General features: G+C 38.8%; 1 protein-coding gene across 6 annotated transcripts in view; it reads right to left on the reverse strand.

Annotated features, from left to right (window-relative positions):
* Positions 1 to 19,782, reverse strand: part of magi2a (membrane associated guanylate kinase, WW and PDZ domain containing 2a) — a 238,547-nt gene that overhangs the window by 54,475 nt on the left and 164,290 nt on the right. For all 6 annotated transcript variants that reach the window (XM_038738435.1, XM_038738434.1, XM_038738433.1 and 3 more), the window contains exon 6: positions 16,992 to 17,071. In XM_038738435.1, coding sequence (XP_038594363.1) covers positions 16,992 to 17,071 — 80 coding nt within the window. The remainder of the gene's footprint in view (positions 1 to 16,991; positions 17,072 to 19,782) is intronic.

Genomic DNA, 19,782 nt, shown 5'->3' on the forward strand with positions numbered 1-19,782 from the left:
GTGTTTTCTATTTTATTTATTGGTTATGGTGCTATTGTCAGGGCTTAGCTGCTGTCAGTTATATCAAAAACCTCAAATTTCATTGATTAACTGGATTACTGTTCTGAAATTAGTTTTCCAATTTGCAATAAATATGTTTTGTAACTTTCTTTGACTGCAACCATTTATATCAAGTGTTTCTTCAGCGAGACAACGATAATGACGGGCTTGTTTATTCAATTAACTTGTAACAGCATATTGATCTTGCATGAAAACATCTTTGTGGCATAACTAGTTTACAGCATCATTTTACTCTTACTGTTAATTAACATGTTAGCTGGAGGGATTGCTGGTCTTTCTGAGTGGCCGCATGTTCAGGCTTGTGAATATTCTGAAATCTTATCTTTTATTAAAAACTGATGGTGACAAGACATGAGATAAAAACATAACCATGTGTTTTTTCAGCAATGTGTCACACTGATGGATTTAAAGAGGATACTGGCTCTTTAAAGCTGTGCATCAAATGCATCCCTCTCCAAGAAAAAGTTGCAAAATAACACCAAATATTGATAGATCTAGTGGCTGAATTTAAATCAGTAAAATATTTATGCCCCGCATATTTTCCCATGCTGTAAATATTGTGTTTTGATGTGAGAACTTTGCATAGATTAACAGCTTCAACTAGAACAAGCACAAACCCTGAGGGTGTTGAACCTTCACAGTATACATATTTCTATTGGTGTTTAACAGTTTGGCTCCAAATGTTACAAGCCAAAGACTGAATGCAGTTATCAACGAATAGCACATGACAGTCAATTACTGACAAATTACAGACAGATCAAACAGCACAAATGCTGTGAGAAGAATTTCAATTACACATATTAAGTATGAATGTCAATGCTTGAACTTTGGATTAGCTGTTTTAAAAAGGCAAAATAATTAACAATAAGATGTTTTCAATACTATGTGTAAGGCAAGCTGGGTGAAACATTTATAAACAGGGTCATAATGACTTATGGTGTACTGCCATTATATTGGCAAGCTTTTGAAAGAAGAAGTGTTTTATTAATGAATACATCTTTATTCAAACGAATACAAGATTTTTTGGAGGACATAATTTTTGCCTTTTTCATACAAATCAATACCCAAAATATGAAGTGTCAAACTGCCACAAAGGTCCAAAAAAGAGTTGAGGGAATTATAAACCCACAAGAATCTTGCATAAATCTACCAAGAAAGTACAGTTTATAAAATCAAATAATTCCAAAAGATGTTTCTTAAAGGCTTTTCCAAGGTATTTGGTCAGAAACCAAAGTACTGTGCAAACTGTAATTTTGAACGGGTGGTGGTACTAGATAAAAAGTCAGACAATCACCAAAGTTATTAGAATTTATCCTCTAGGGACCTTGAATATCTGTAACAAATATTACCGTAATCCATTCAATATGTGTCGAGGCATTTCACTCAGAACCACAAATGTCAAAAAAAAAAGCAAGGTGATCACCAAAGTCATTCAGATTCATCCTCTGGGAACCATGAATGTCTGTAAAAACGTTTATGGCAATCCATTGAATAGGTGGTGAGACCGTTAAGTCCGGACCAAAGAGGTAGGGCCAACATTCCCATCCACAGAACCACACAACAAAAAATACCTGCTCTGATACAGTAAATAACTTTAACTTGGCATTTCCAAAGTGGTCTAACTTTTCAAAAGAACTGTATGAATGCAGAGTCATAGATACTTTTGCTCTCTCAGCCTCTTTCCGTATGTGGAACAGGCTGCATTTGTTCCCAGTGATCAAAGCTGATCCTCAAACCCCTGGCAGATGTCAGTCATACTGGACAGGACTGTCAAAGTTGGCCTCTTCTCTTTCCTTTGCCCACAGCTCACTGACAGAACACAGCTCTTAAAAACATGTCTACAAGGAGTTCCCAGTTTGCTTTCCAGGATATGAGCAATTAGCATTTAAAGCATATTCCCATCTGGAGACTCCAGTGTTTTATCATAACAGCATGATCATTCAAAAACGAGTTGGGTACATAGTGTTAGAAATAGCTGAAATAGCATCTGAGCTGAATCTAGCACAGAGCTCTGGGACAGCGTGTTCCAGTGCAGCTCGGCTTAGAATCAGACCAGCTTTGATTTGTGACAATGCAAAGTTAATCAGGATGAGAGCGGAGATAACAGCAGAGAAAATGCTTCCTAATCAGAAAGGGAAGGGACCAGAGGGAGCGCAAAAGCACCTCAGACCCTGCGGCTGGTCGAGGGCACGGCTGCAGCATGTGAGAAACACAAAGTACATAATATACTGTATGGTCACTGCAATACATTTATCATTATAGCTTGGCCTAGTTTACAGATTCAGTTGATTGCTGTACAAACTCCCATCCCTCCCAGTGCTCCCACACAAAGCAGAAATATAAAAACAATACTGGTGCAGTGCTCGTGCCATATGCTTCTGTGAACCCTGTCCCAATCCGCTCAGAACAAATTATTAAACTTTCAGTAGGATGCACTTTTTTTTTGCCTGCACACTCACTAAAATGTATGCTTACCACACACACACGGTTGTGAGTGACATAACAGAGTGCTGCGAGCAGGTTGACAGCCCACGGGAATACCTCCTGCGAACACTGCAACATTCCTTATCCCCATCTCCACTCATTAAATATGAAAGAGTGTTTCATGTTCTCACCTTTGCTGGCTGCCACACACAATCGCATATACACACACATTATGTTACATAGTTTACACACACACACACACACACACACACACACACACACACCCTCTTGATCATTTTTGCATATGCGCACACAGACACGCACAGGAGATCAAAGGGTTGTGGTGTAGCTTAGCTATCTTCCAATGAAGCGCTTTTCTGTTAAAATGTCTACATGACGAGCTGCAGGAAGCCAGAAATGTCTCTGCTCTCAGCTTTAATTCTGGTTTATTATAACTTGGGTCTTATTTTTAAACATTAGGCTATTATTTCCATCAGTTAAGATACAATTACACTCATCATGTCAAATGCTAAAATCTGGGAACTTGGCAACATTGAGCAGATCTGAAGGGATAGAAACACAAGTGGTCAGATTATCAGACTCAGATTCTAACAAGACCACACGATTATCTAAAGCTCTTTTTTGGGAGGTGAAACCAAAGATTGTTTGAAAGCTTGTTTCTTGCCCAGTTGGACTTCCTTTTAGCAATGTATCTGTTTTCTTAAATGTCAGCAATTAAATGAATAGTTTCAATAATGGCTTTTTGAGTTTCCTGCTAAGACTGACAGCCGTCTGTCTGTGTGTTTAAGTATGAAGCTATAGCCAGGAGGTGATTAGCTTCGCTAAACAATGAGACTAGCCACTAAAACAGCTAGCCTGGTGCTCTGCAAAGTTCAAATATATGCCTAATAGCACCCATCAACATGCTAATTAGTGAGAATTAGAGGTGTTGTTATGCATGTTTTTGTACTTTAGGCTGAGCTAGCTGTTTCCCCTTGCTTCAATTCTCTCTGTTAAGCTAAACTAACTAGCTATATACATAAAGTGAGTATATACGACGTTTGATTTAATTCATACTTTGTAAATTGTCATAGTTTGAAGTGACAATTACATGCTACATGCTAACAGTAGCAAAAGTAGAGAAGTAGAGTCTTCAAAGTCAGTTAACAGACTCAGTAATATCCAATACACAGCAATATCTTACTAACATTAGCTAACTTTACCCACCATTAGCTACTTGGATATTCCAGACGAAGTATCAGCAAAATCCCTGGAGTGTATTGAACTGGGAAATTGTTCATTTTGTTGGTATGAATTCAACTTTTTATTTGTGAGGAATTAATGTGCTCTTTCAAAAGTTATTTAGCCTTGCTTTAACAGACAGAGGTGTGGGTGGTATCGATCTTCTCATCTAACTCCCGTTGAGAATTTCCCAACATGCAAAATTATTCTTTTATCTTGGTGAATGCAATGCTATTATTGCCATTAGACAACTTAAAATAAGTTGTAGTAAAACCTCAATTATATCTTAATTTTGTTCAAATTTAACATACTGGATGTTATTACTGCAATGTTCTAAGTCTGATCATGAACTTTAAGACTCTTGTCACAGACCTCAGGTTTACCATTATCCTGTGACGGTTTCTTGTGGCCACAATTTGTCAGAAGTTACAGTCTGGTGTTAAGGTATTCATGTGGTGTCATGGCTGCAGTGCCTCACACACAGAAATGCTGCTACTTTCACTGAGCAGTGTGCTGATAAATGCTGAAGTTAGGAGGATTGTCTCTTTGCTTGCTCTCTTTTGTTTAGCTCCAATGAGTGCTCTCTATAACCTCTCTGTCAGCAGCATGCAATGGAGTGCTTACTCCCCGGACAACGAGAGAGTGTGCGTGTGTGTGTGCGTGTGCAATATGAAGCCTGCACTGCTTAATATTGTCATGCTGCATGCATCCAGGAAGAAAACGTCAAGCTGGTGTGAAATTTTCAAGTAGAAGCTCTTATGATGGAGCCCCGAAGCAAGGGGGAAACAGTTTGCAATCTCTAGTCATGCTACAACATCCATCCTGCAGTCACAGGTGGAGGGCCACTTACTACCAGCAGGAGGCATCCTGGCTTCTTCCCCACATTTTCTCTCCCCCATTACCACTCAATAATATCTCTCTCTCCTTTTCACCTTATTTCCCCTTCTTCTTCTCTGTATTCATGTCTACGTCTTACTTCCAAATGTATCCTCTCATCTAACTTTCTCACATGCAGTCTCACAGAAAAGGCCTTTTTTGAAGTTGCATGCTCACAAGCTTGTGCATCTTTTATTCTGCTTTTTCTAATTTGGTCTGAGGAACAGGGTGGCCAACTACACAGACACCGTAGGGATTTATTTCCTTTTTTCCATTCTTTCTTTTCTTCCATCTTTTGAGGAGCAAACTGGCTGAACCAGATCATTTTCAGCGCTTCGAGTCTTTTGTAGTCACCAAAACTTAAAGTCCTTTCCTGCTGGATACTGCACGGTACTGTACTGGGCTTCATTTATCATGTCACCTTTGAATCCAGCACACACTCGAGCAAGTGAGTTTATTGTGAAAAACTTCCCAAGACTGATTAATGAAAGTTTCTACTGGTCAATACAGGCACAAAATCCACTGGCCAAGGTGTTATTTTTAGAAGCACCAATTTGAGAACACACAATTGGCAGCACACTCCAGTGAAAATATACAATATATAGGCTTCTCAACAAATAAATTGAGTTTAGTATGCTGTTGTTCTGAGCAGTGGTTCAGACTCATCTACTGCAGATCTCATTCTTTGTCAATACAGTTCATTCTCAATTAACTAAACCTCAAACTGGAAGCCAAGATGAAAAGTTTCTGAAATGCCACCACAGACAGTTATAATAGTGGCTTTAATTTAATTTTAATTAAATTTAATTTAATCCTTTCTGAAATGTCATTGAATTCACATATATATATGGTTTAAATCTCTAGGCCATGGTGATTCTGATAGGTTTATATGTTTGGTTTAGTCTCAGTTTCAAAGTCTAACTTCATAGATGCTCAATTTCAACTAAATGGAAAATCAACATCAGCACTGTTTATGAAAGATGAGACCTGCTGCATGTACTTCAATATCTTGAGCTTATTATTTGTCATATTTGATATTGTTAGTATGGAGCGGCTATGAAGATAAAGCCAGCAGACCACACTAGGTGAAATAAGGTATTATATGTTTCTGACAGAACCTGCTGCCCGCTTGCCCAGCTGAACATTAATACACTCAGACCACCTGTGAATTCAAATCCCACCATGTTCAAAGTGATAAATAAAAGTGTTTGTAGAAAAATGAAGCCATTTATTTTAAGATTACCCAGAATTCACAGGTCCACTGTGAAGATCAGCAGAAATTTTACAGATGGAACTCAGCAAACCTTCTAATAGATCTAAACCTCCCTACTGTATAAAAAGTTAACACAACAAAGTGCTTGACGATGCTCTCTTTGAATCTTCTATTCTCAAAACTTTTCTCCGAAACCACATATAACATATAAACAGAGCTAAAATTACTGTGACTCAGAAATAGTATATTCAGAGGACTGATGCTGAAGAACAGAACTCGGGCTCAATATTTCCTCAACCCACTCCCTAGTCAACAAGAGAAACATTTTCCAGTTATTGTACTGACAATCACTCTTGCGCCTGTCACAATCAAAAGTACAATCAACAAAGTTGTAAAGAAAAAGCTCTGTGGGAAGCTAACTGGCTCTGTCAGATGCAATATTTTCTAAACCTTGCTGAGCTTGTTGATGGGTAAATATGATTTGGGAGAAAATCTCACCTGCAATACGGGCAAATTTGCTTCTTTTGTTTCACTAGAGGGGGGAGTGTGGTGGAGAATAAAAGGACGCTTGACCAGCAGGGCGTGATTATCTTGTTTCTGTCAGTAAGCGTGACTGGCGTGCTCACTGATGTTGTCCCCCTCATCAGGAGTTGTGATCCACAGTAATGAGAACTCAACAGAGGTACAGACTCAGGATTAAGTCACAAAAACAAGGACTTCAGACTTAAAGGTATGCTTTTATGTGTGGGTCCCTTTTTGTTTGTTCTCATGAATGCACAAGAAGACACACATGCTTGTGCATGCTGGTGACACATTCCTACCAATGAATTCACATTATTACACTGATTTACATGTGGAGAAAATGTTCAAAAACTCTCACCAATGAACAAGCAAAGGCTATGTGTAGGTTATGTGTTCTTGTCCTTCCTGTTTAAGTCCAGTTTTGGTTCTGTGTTTCTCTGTGTAGCCTTGTTGTTTTATTCAGTCTCTATGTTCTAGTTTACATAGAATCTGTTTTGTCTCTTATCTTAGTTCTAGGGCTGGATGATTTGGGCAAAAATGTTATCACAATAAAAAGTTTCATATCTTTCGATTTCGATAATTATCACGATAAGTGTCAAATCGTTAATTATATTGCCATAATTATTGTTATTGTTTTATTGTCCAACCCTACTTAGTTCCCTGTTCTGTGACTTAGTTAATGTCTTTATGTTTAATCCTAGTTTCAGTCTGTTTTTCCTTTTTGTAGTTTATTGGCGATCTGTCTGATTGTGTCTGAATTAGGTTGTTATTCTGATCTGTTACATGTTATTCTGAAATGGGCTGTATTTAGTGTTCAGTAACCTGTATTATGTATGTTCCCCTGCTGTCTCTCTGGCTGCCTGTCTCGTTAGTCCTGATTCCTCGCACCTGTGCTTCTCCCACCCGCTCGTTAGTCCCTGGTGTTAAATGTTTGCTGTTTCCCTTCAGTATCTGTTCGGTCATTGTCGTGTGATGTGTGTCCTGCCTTTTGTTGGAACTGCCTGTTCGATCATTTTGGATGTACCTGTCTCCGCAACTTGTAAGCTTTTGTTTTTGGTTTGGATTAAAATCCTGAATTTGATGTTGCCTCTAGTGTGCTGCGTTTGGGCTCTCTCCTGTTTGCACTCATCTGAATACCTGACAGGAAGTAAACATTGCAGGTTGCATACATTTCAAAATTGCCATTACAAATGTTTCATGAGGAAGCAAATGCATTCAAGTTATTTGTTAAACCTCACACACAATGCATTTTGTAAGTAAAACGAAAGGTAAACAGAAAGTTTGTTTGTTTGCAAGAAATGTCCACGGGGCACTTGTAATTGGGACTCGGGGCTTGACTTAAGGCCCCTACACGCCACAATGACCTACACATTCATTGCATGTCATACTAAAACCTTGGCCACAATATGCATTAGACTGTATGATATCAATTAGAGGCGTGTCAGAAGGTGCGATGAATGTCTGGTGAATCTACGATTGCACTACAATTAGAAAAAAAAAAAAATGTAAGCAACGACGCGTATCTGCAATGCTCGCATGTTTAAACATGCAAAAGAACAAGATGCTGATATAGTGCTTACACTGTTTTTTTCAAACTTAATTCAAAAATGGCACCATGGAGGTTCAGCCATGATAAATACACTGCGGTATTGTACCTACTGTCTTTGGATGCTTACAATGCTCTGGTAATGCACTGAATTTAACCTGTGCGCATGTTTCTGTAACTATGTAATCAAAATGCTAAGGATCCCTAGAGGACAAATGCACAAGCTCAGTCACACTAATAGCTGTCAGTGCATCATATGGCAGAATATCTGTTTAGGGTGTGATAAAACTGCACTGGCTGGGACAGGGTCTGACATAGATTGATGCACTGAGATATGCTGTCATATTTTCACATCACAAACCAACTGACATTAACATTTTTTTCCATTAGGAAAAGATTCTTGATTCAAGTCTTTTAGAAGATGATTAACAAACCAATACATCTCCGTTGTGACAGGAAAAGTCAATGCAATAGCCATGACTTTGACAACCAATCAGTTAATTGTGTCACTTGCTGGCAACAGTGTTCTCCTCTGGTGTATTATGATCCATTTCAATGAGCTACTTTTTATCCACAACTTGTTTTCTTGTTAAATGCACCTGTGCTGTGGAGAAGTGCATGTCCATTCCCTCTACTGCAGAATCCCAGTGGTCTCTGTCTCAGAGCTAGCAGACAATAGTTAAGCTCCAGAGTGAAATGAGAAAAAGAAAAGACAAAACACTGTACTCACAAGCTTGTAGCTTATCAGGGCATTCCAGGGACAGAAGGAGACGTACTGAACTGTGACCTGGCACTTATTCTCTCCTCTTTCGCCTCCAAAGTTCTGGTTTATTTGGCTAGCTCTATATGAAAAACACTTACAGCTGCACATAAAAACAGACATACTTTCTCTTCTTCCACTCTCCATCTATAATATAGCTCCATGTCCCTGTGGGGTCAGCAGTGGAGTAGAGAAAGTGCTACTTTGTTAAATGCTTTTTTAGGTATTAAATTGGATAATTAAGTGAAGTAACTTGTGTTATAATAGCCTCCTGGATGCTGTTGATTAGATAAAAAAAAAAAATGTATATAGGTTAATTAGATTGTACTAATTTCTCTATTAGAATCCAAACTAACCAATAAAAATGTAGAAAAGACAGACAAGTCAAATATTGGACCAATTGGGTAAAAGCAATTACGTAATTGTTTTTCTTTAAATAGCTTAATGTCATATTGTCTTGTTAGATATGGATACACTTTAACAGTGTATTTATAATAAATGTATTAGAGTTGAAATGATTAGGTGAGTTTTTAATTAGTCAATCAAAAGAAAATTAATTGTAAGAAATTTTGTTCAGGTACATGTTTTATTTTCTTTCAAATTTGATCATTTTTAAGTTATTTATTTATTAATGGTTTTAGCTTCTCAGACGTAAATATTTGCAGCTTGATTTAGTTTTTTTATGCTGGTTAAATGTAAAACATTTTTGGGTTTTGGACCGCTTGTGTGACACTTCCTGGTAGATTATTATGCGCATCGTTTAACATATATTGTCATACATTTTGTGGAAATTCATGAAATCCTGAAAACTGTGGTATTTTAAAAGAAAAATTTGGATCTATATATAACTACATAATCTAGGGATCACTCTTGCTTTAGGTGAATTTATGTGAATTTGTAATATAAAACTCAAACTCAAAGTAGAATGATTCACTGTGTACAAAGCTAGAACACTCAAAAGATCTTTCACTTAATGGATAAGACTGACGACAATCTATATTTTTGTATTTGATAACAAATCGCATGAAAAAAACAAAACCAACAATGTATCTGTCGGTCTCTCAACACTTTTTTGACTTCCCCAACCTTTCTGTGGCACCAAGCCCCTTCATTCCGACCAAAGTTTTAAATCTTAATATATATATATATATATATATATATATATATATATATATATATATATATATATATAAATATAGTTTAATAAAAAAGTAGATTCCTATGACTGCTAGGCACTGTAGTTTGTAGCACATATTACTCAAACTATAAATACTGCATTTGTTTGGGATTATTTTTAGCTGTGGATTAATATATATTTGATGGTTAAGTGAGAATTTCTGGCAGCAGGACAGTGTATGTGGGATCGACTCAAAATAAATAATAGTGCTCATGTTAGTTATAATGAAAGACATGTCACCCAGTGCATGCATTTCTAAATAGTTTTGGTACAACAATGAGAGTCTGTGTAACGGAGAAATAAGCTACAGTATATCAAGCTTTGGCTACACAACCAATACCAGTTAGTGGGATCAATTCACTAATGGTTTTGGTCTTTTCATGGGATTTGTTGAAAATTAAGAAATACACAGAATACAGCCAACCCTACCCTTTCACTGTAAAAGACTACATTTAAGATATATCTTGATGTATCCCGATGTTACGATAACCAAATCCCACACGATACTGAATCTTATATTATGATCTTGATAGTATATTGATTTATTGGCCAGCTTTACCTAGTTGGCTTGACTGCCGTTAAAAAATACAGTGACAACTAAGTCAGTATGCACATGTCACACACACACACACACACACACACACACACACACACACACACACACACACACACACACACACACACACACACACACACACACACACACACACACACACACACACACACACACACCTGTCATACAGTCTTTTGAATCCTCCTTCCAATCTCCAGGCCTCAGGCATGCTCTGCTGGGGATGTTCTCAAAATACACCCATCAATCATTTTGCAGACAGCTTCGCCTGCCCCTCCCCGGCACTCCGCCCGCGACTACTGCAGTCTCAAGGTGAAGGAGGGCGCTGCGTCTCCCAGTCTATAATAACTAACCTGTAGGACTGTGTATACATACACACACTGTGGAAAGAGGGTGTGCTAACATTCAGTGTCCCCTAAAAAACTTCCTGCATCCAACAAAAATCACAAAATCTGTCTGGAAGGTCCCACTGAGCCAGCTAAACGGACAACAGAGTGAGGGGCAGAGATGACATTTTCCTGGCTGGAGGAGCTGTGCCTTGTGGCATCCATGTGGACATAAGATGAAGTATCAGAAGAACATAACACACACGACGGCTTTTTTTTCCCTCCAAAACTGCTGACATAAGAAAAGATAGGAAAAATTAGTAAAACACAAGCCCTGCCAGCCAGTGAGAGATGATAATAACTCTTTCCATTGAAGCTGCTCACATGACCAGAATGTAATTACATGTCTAGGTTTGGTGCTCTCTGTTGTCGCACAAGTGAAGACTGCTGGAATACATAGAGGCGAATGACAAAGAAAGTTATAATCAAAGTTATGATCTATCTCTTAACTATATTTATTCATATACTGTACATCCGGTGTTGTATGTGCTTTGCATTTCTGGATAGGACACGCTGTCTTCTGATGAAACATGCTGAAAGAATGATGAAAAACATCTTACAGTTTTGTCTGATTTTTATTTCACTTATCATGGGGATTCTCGCAACCTGTGTTGGCATACCTGAGGTGAAAAACAGGCTGGTATAACTAAAGTATCAAGCCAGATAACAGAGGAACTTCTCGGCTTTCTTTTTCACCCAGCCAACAAATATTTGGCAGGACAGGAAGAAAACAAAAAAAAACAACCAACTTTAACAGGGTAAGAGTGGGGGGAATAAAAGCACACAGCGAGGTTGTGTAAAGAGCCTGTCCCAGTTCTTTTCGTATACCAAAAACAAAAAAGAGGAGACAGAAGGACGGGGGGTGGGGGTAGGGGTGGGGGGCAAAGATGAATATGGAGGTAGAGAAAGGAGGTGAGAAATATGGAGGCAGAATAAGAGAGAGAGAAAGAAATATAGAGCGAGTTATGTAACTACAAGGCATCTGTGATGTCAACTGCTCTGTCTTCAGTGGAGCCGACGCTACTTTGAACATGCAGGAATGAGCGCGCTAAACTGAACACACATATTTCTGCATATTTTGACAGAATCTGGTTGTATGTGTTGCAAGTGACTTTAAACTTGAGAGAGAACAAGATGTGTTTACCAGCGGTGAAAACATTTACTCAAGTACTGCGCTTAAGTACAGGTTTGAGATACTTTACTTAAGTATTTCCATTTTATGCTACTGCATACTTCTATTACTACATTTCAGAGGGAAATATTGTACTTTTTACTCCACTACACTTGACCAGTTTATAAGATATTCTTACTTCTTTCCCTAGGTATTGATACTGTACACACTAACAACTCTTACTAGTATTTATTGCTGTTCTTATCAGTAGAAATTTTCACTTATAGATCTCTTACTGTATTGATGCTTGTATACAAGCATCACTCTGATGAACAGCTGACTTCTGACTCACAGTGTCAGGAACAATTCCTGTGCAATAACCCAGTAACTATGCCTCTACTCAGCAACCTGTTTACTGACTACCACTTATTTATTTATTCATCATTCTCTATTTCAGAGCTGGTCATACTGATATATTGTCATAATGTATATACTGTATACCAAATCCACCTACCTCAAGTACAACACCTGCACATAAACCTTATTTATTCCAGCATCCTTTTCACTATGCTTCATTGCACTGCGTACACGTTTGCATGTATGTGTAACTGTATATCACATCCACCTCCGACATGTAATAATGGTAATAATAATTCACTCTTGCATCCTTTGCAGTCTGCTCATTGCACAATTTGTCAATAAGTCTATACTGTTTTTGTTTATAGTGTGTATATATGTGTTCTCTATACTCTAGCCTGTGTCTGATTTTATTATTGTATGAGTAAGCACATCGTGAGCAATGTACAATCCTGAGTCAAATTCCTTGTATGTATACACATATCTGGCAAAAAAAGCTGATTCTGATGTTGTTTCTCAAATGTAAGTCGCTTTGGATAAAAGCCTGAGTAAATGTAAATATGAAACATAGTTACAGATTAAACAAACTACACAACTACAACGACCAACTACAACAGTACACGAGGTTTACAAGTTAATGCATTAGTTGAAATAATAATCTATTGATATATTAGTTAATACAACTTAGGCATTGTTTTGGAAATCATTTCTGTCTGTAATAATAACACTGTACAGACCAAGTAAATTGCTGCACTCTGGAAACACAGACATTGCTAAAAAGGACAAAAACTCTGAGTAGTCAGATGATTATACAACTTCTAAACAAACCCCTGTGTTTGCCAAACTTATTTGGAAGAAAAAAATATATCCCAATCTGTCCGTTGTAAATGTCCATCACAGTTTACAAATCAACTTTCGGGTTCAACTTCAACCTACCTAACTTGCTGCAGTTGTGCGCACACTGTTTTCTGTTTCAGCGAGGTCGTACTGCTAACATTTCTGGGTAGTTTAGATAGGCTGAATTAATTTTTTTTACTTATTGACGACTCATTTCTTGCCACGTCTCACTTTGCTGTAACAATGCTGCAATGTTCCCAAATCACAGCAATTACTTTGTAGAACACAATATCAAAACTGACAGAAAGCAGATATCACCACTACAAGTATGAAATTAAGATCTAAAAAAAAAACCAAAAAAAGTATTCTTTAAATGTCATACTTGGTTAGATTTTTCTGATAATACCTATGTAAAAGGACATTTTTCATTGTAGGACTTTTATTTTTAGTGGAGAATTTGGTGGTATTGCTACATGTAGTAAAGGACCTAAATACTTCTTCCACATCCGGTCTTGACTTTATTTCCCTCCATACTCAAAGTCCCACTTATATATACATACTCTCTCTCTCTCATCCTCTTCTCAGCCTGTAGTCCTGTCACAGCTCACAGACTCCACCCTGCGATCCTGTTAGCGCTTATCAGAGCGTGGCTCAGGTCCAAACACAGACACACACATCTACCTTTTCCACCAATCAATACCAAATTTACAGAGGCAGCTTTTCTCCCCCTAACTGAGCTCAGCTCTCAGGGGTGTCTGCAGCCACCAGGAATGAACAACACACCTCTCCTACGGTGCTTACACAAACCCCTTTAAGTGGGAACACACTGTAAGTTTTTGAAACTTACAGACTAGACAGCCCACTTATATTTACTGTTTCCCTTGACATACACAGATACACAGAAGCACAGAACAACTGATGTATTGCATGTCTGTCCGTCCCGGGAGAACAATCCCTCTTCTGTTGCTCTTCCTGAGGTTTCTTCCATTTTTCCTTATCCAATTCAAGGGTGTAAGGACAGAGGTTGTTGTATGCTGTGCAGATTGTAAAGCCCCGAGCCAAATTTATGAGTTTTAATATTGGGCTGTATAAAAAAAATTGTCTTGACTTATAGAATGTACAACAACAGATTTAAGTCGGAAAACCAAGATTAATGCCTCTGGCCACTGTTAGCAATACCAGTTGATAACAACGCATTACGCGGTATTTTGCACATACAAACACCGTAGCAAGATGTCTACAGATATAAGTTGGACAGGACTGCATTTAATGAGACACAAATAAGACAGAAGTGCAATGAACAGTAAATTACTACAGCTTTCACAACTGTTGGTTCCGGGAACAGCCATCTTGGATTTTGAGGTCGGGGTTGGTGAGGTTCTCCTGACTTTCAGGTCGGAAATCCGACTTAATGGGGCGTTCCCATTATAATTTCCGACTTGGAAATTGAAAATTCCGACTTCCCATGTCAAATGGAACGCACCAAATGTTTACCATGTTGTCCATCTTAGTTTAGCATGTTAGAAAGCTAACATTTGCTAATTAGCATAGACACAAACTACAACTGAGTTTGATGGGAATGTCAGTGGCGTTGCATGTATTGAAATTTTAACCTGATGATGGTGTTAAATGGAAAGTTAAGGGATTATTTCAATTTATCTCAGCAAAAGTTATGGTTGTCCATGAAATACTTCAGTCTGGACAAAAGTGGTGGGCCAACATACCGACTGACTGACACTGCCATCCATACAGCCATGCTGCGAGTGAGGCTAAAAATTCTTTGTTTATTTTTGCTGCAATTTGCACTAAAAAGAAACAAACTGTGCAAAGCAATTATTAGAATCCTGAAACTCCACTCAACAATCGTAATGTGTTTTGAATCACTTACAGACCTGCAGCCAACATTAAGCACTACATTCCCTTCAGATGGGACTAACTAGATCAGTTGCCCAACCAGATCAATAACAATCCTCACAAATATCAGCATCCATGGTGGATAAATAGGATTGGGAGTGCTGGAGATAAAAGCGCAATCACATTTGAACTAATTCCTCACCGGCATCTCTGTTTTTGTTTCTGTGTTATTTCATCATCTTGGAGATCTTTCTCACTTTAATGTCTAAAGATTGAGAGGGAAAGGGGAGATTCAGCGACTACACAGGAGGTCCTTTGAATAAAACGGGCATTGTGTCAACAGGAAGCAGTCCCCGTGTTTAATGCCACCACACACAGTGCAAATGTTTTCAGACCCGGTACCATTTCTCCTTCTCACTCTATCTTACTGCAGTCAAATACAATCTGCAAATACCTCTTAACATTTGTTTTATCCTGCTCAAGGCAGCAAATGTGTTCAGAAATTCAGGCAAGTCAGATATTATCAAGTAAGCTGTCTTCTAAAGTTCTGTATTTTTGACATTCTTCCCTGTTAAACTGACTGAATGATTAGTCGGTTAACTGACTAGTTGATTTACATAAAATGAATCTACAACAATTTGATAAAAGTAAATTGCCTAACAAGGTTAAGAGTATACTGTCGCACATTGGTACTTTGAGCTAAACGCTAACATGCTCAAAATGCTAACATGCTGATGTTCAGCAGGTACAATTGGATCTGATGGAGGTGTGATTAAGTTAGCAGATGTTGATAAATCAAAACATTGGGCTAAACAACATTTTGACCTGATAATAGTGATAGACGAGAAGTCAGGGGATAACCAACATTTTTAAAAATCATCTTGAGGGGAACATGAACGTCTGTAGCAAATTTCATAGCAATCGATCCAATAGTTGGATGATATTTCAGACTGGACCAAAGTGGTGCACTGATTTTGTTTTAAATCTTTGGAAATGGAATATTTTGGGTTTTAGACTGTTAGTTAGACTACATAAGCAGGTTTGATGGCACCACCTTTGGGTCTGGGAACATTTACAGACTAATAAATCCAAAAAGTAGCTGACAGCTTAATTGATAATAATTTGTTGCAGCCCTACTCACCAGACCGTCCTAAAATCCAACGCAACTGGCACACAAGACGGGTAGCGCTAAGAGTAACGTGAAAACACTGGTTAGACCCAGGAGTGCACGTGTTTGTCTGTCTCTCTGTAACGCATGTGTGTGTGTCTGAGGGCCAAATTTATTTTTAGAGAAACTCTATCCTTGTGCTTACGTGTTTACCAGGAATATGCCCACAAACTCCCCCACTCTCCCTCCATGAAGGTATACCAACACTCACAGAAAAACACTTGAAAAAGCGACTGTCATTTCTCATTCGTTGTCTCTGTCCATCTCCAAATCCAGTCCTTCTACTCAGCTCGACTACCTCCCTCTCTATAACACAGGCGATAAATCTACTCTGGGTCGCACACATAAAGAAAAACGAATGGGGAAGTGGGAGGGAAGGTGAGGGCGAAAAAGATAGATGACACTTTCGTATATATGTACGCTCGTCTACAAACGCTTGCTGCATTGACATTCATTCTTCTCCTTTCTTTTTGGTGTGTGTTTGTCATGTGTGTGGGTGGCTGAAGGACACTCCACATCTCTCTCAGTTAAGAATAAAGAAGTCTTTGTAACATCAAGTCTCTTTGGACTTGTGCTTTAAACACACATATCACGGGGCTTCCTATCCACAGCAACTGGGGACGACACACACACACTCACACCAAAATTGTCAACACAGAACTCCTAAAAAACAAAAAATCTACGCTGGCATGTTCCTTCAGTGAACTGACGCCTCAAAGGAACTCATCTCACCATGCATCTCGTCAGATCAACAGGCAACGTTTAAATCTTGTCAAATGAATGCTGTGGGGAAGTTGTGTAATTAAAATGAACGAACACGAGGAGCACAAAAGAAATCAGAAGGAAATGGCTGAAAATAAAATCGAAGCTAGAGATGCAGTACTCACCATCCTCTTTGCATTCCTCGGGCGGCTTTGCCTTCTTGGCTAGCCTCGGGTCCAGCCACGATGTTGTCTTGGTGTTGTGGCTGTGAAGAGAAGACAGAGAGAGAGAGAGTGAGAGGGAGTGTGATAGATGGCGAGAGAGAGAGGAGACTTGGCAGAAAGGGAGAAGGAGGTTGGTGGATTCTTAATTCAGCCGGAGAATCATTTCAGAGAGGAAAGATGAGACTGCCTTGTGTGCCTGTCTCTGAAAAAGGTTACGAGAGAGATGGGGTGGGAGAAAAAAAAAGCTTTAGGTTAACAAAATGGCAATCAATACTTTTAATTTGCTTACTTAGCAGGAAGAGGAGGACGGAGGGAAAAGAGCAGAAAGGGATAGAGGGGTGACTGAGGGAGTGATGGAGGGGAACAGCTGTTGGTTTGGCAGATTCATCCAGAGCCTCAGGCAGAGAGCTGGATCTAGATCAGATATGATGGTGTGCCAGGGAAACTCAATGCATCTCCACAGCTCTTCTAAAGCTCTGGAGCCACAATGGCCTCCCTTCATGATGACAGTTAGGGGGGGGGGGGGGGGGGGGGCACAAAGTGCCTACAGTAAAAACTGAAGGCAAGAAGATGAAGGAAGACGATTCAGTCAAGAGACCCCATTGTGTCTTTGTTGTTTTAAATATTTTCAAAATGAACTTCTTTCCCAAAGGAGATTGTATTTACAATTAGGCAGTAAAGACACAGATCACAGGACTGCACCAATGACTAAGGAGAGACTAATTAAAAATGACATAAAATATGAATCTATTACAGATGTTGAAGCTGTGTTATTTACATTTTTTGGCCAGTTGGAAGCAGAGGAACAAACTGTCCACCTGACAAAAAAGTCCAATATTTACTCTCATTTTAGCTCCTTTGGTGCTACAGCTGTAGATGCACTGCCATTTGGTGGTGGGTAGAGTACAGTCTATCTTAGCATTTTTGGTGAAAAAGCATGGGGCACAAGGGTGATGTAAGCATAATTTTCAGGCCGTAAAACCAAAACAATCAGCTAAAAGAGGCTACAAAAACTCCATAAAGCTGTAGTGTTGGGTGCTAATTCTCTGTGGGTTTGTCTCTAAGTGACACCTTTCACGTTACACATAGTCATTTATTCATTGTAAATATTAAAATAAATTGATAAGTGCAGCTTTAAAAATACTTCTAAATATAAAACATTTTCTAAAAAAAATAAAAAAAACAAGAGAAAGTTCCTTTCCTAGATAAAAGTGGTAAATTAAGGACCATGCCAAATACAGAGCCAAATAACGTGCAGTTCAAGCTAAGGTAAAGTCTGTTTTGTTCTGCTTTTGATTCTTTTCCATCAGCCATCTCCCCATTTTGCTTTCTACGTCCCCCTTTGCCTCCTCTCTACCACCAATGCATTTCACTCTTTTCCTTGGGCATCCTTCCTCTCTTCTATTACTATCTATTAATATTTATAGTGTAGATATCTACTACTTCTTTCTTGTCCTCCCTCTCACCCTTTCCCCCCATCTTTACTATTTTTAAATCACTCTTACTTTCTTTTCCTTCCACCTTCATCTCCCTCCTTCTATTCCTCTCATCAGCAGCCTCACTTCAAGGGCTGTAGGTAAACGAATTGATCTCATATGGAGGCCAATCAAAGGGAAACATCCTCTTGGCAACCACTGTCACTTTGGCACGGCATCACATACGCCCAGACAAAAAACTTGAAGCTCCAAACTCAGTGGGCTAACTGCATTAGTTGTGTAATGTGCTTAATGGATGTGGGAGCATGAGGTTTCTCTGTTTGGGGGAGGAGACGTATGGTGAGTTGTCTGTAGTGGAGGGATTTTTTGCTCTGTGGCAAATAGACATGAAGAGGCAACATGTGCCTGTCTAGATGACGACTGCCTCTCCGGTGTCTCATTTCTTATTTTGGTGTTGCTGTGCAGTTTCTAGCAGTTTATGATGCGTTCAAGCGTGTTGGGATTTAATCAATGCTGTGGAGAAATTTAGCCTAATGACTGAAATGATCTATTGATGCAATAAAACCTTTTGTACTATAATAGCAGGATCATTCCTGTTGTGGCTACATTATTTGCTGCTACACAATTACCCATGTCAGCATGCATGCACATACATTTCCTTCACCACCACCACAAAACTCCGCAGCAACTCCATTATTCTGGTGTAAGAAATACTCACCTCCATGGTTTTACTGCTGCTGTAAAAAGCCAACAACCCCAATGAATTCAACTTTAGAGCTTGTATAACAGAGTTCTGTGTAGCAAGGTATTTCTGGGGACCACTAAATCTCATTAAACCACCAAGCATCAAATATGGTCTGTGTGTGTGTGTGTGTGTGTGTGTGTGTTTCTGTGGGGAATATACAGAAGTAAATTTAGATGATACGTAGACCTAATCTAGTCACTCAGGCTCAATTTTATTTTGTTATGGGAGAATGAAAATACCAGCTCGCTGGATGGTAGGAAATCTTCCTTGTCTAAAGACTGGAACGTGCCTCTTCAGGCTGCATATAAGCGAGCCTTCACGGGGATTGTTCTAAAAAGATCACATGGCTGTTTCTTTTATCCTTGTAGAGTATAAAATTTATGTGTTTTATCCATCTTTTCAGTTATGAACCTGCTTCCTGGCAGTTGGAATAAGAGTTAGACATCTTTGATTTAAAAGGTACCCTGTGAAATTTCTGACAGGTGGCGGTAATGCAGCAATGCATCAGCAAAGGCAGATAAGAAAAAGACTGCTAGAATGTAAACTCTTTAAGTGAACGTTCAGACTACAG

The sequence above is a fragment of the Micropterus salmoides genome, unplaced genomic scaffold (genome assembly GCF_014851395.1).
Source record: "Micropterus salmoides isolate LMB-PRFRI ecotype aquatic unplaced genomic scaffold, ASM1485139v1 Ms_hic_scaffold_23, whole genome shotgun sequence".
Lineage (NCBI taxonomy): Eukaryota > Metazoa > Chordata > Actinopteri > Centrarchiformes > Centrarchidae > Micropterus > Micropterus salmoides.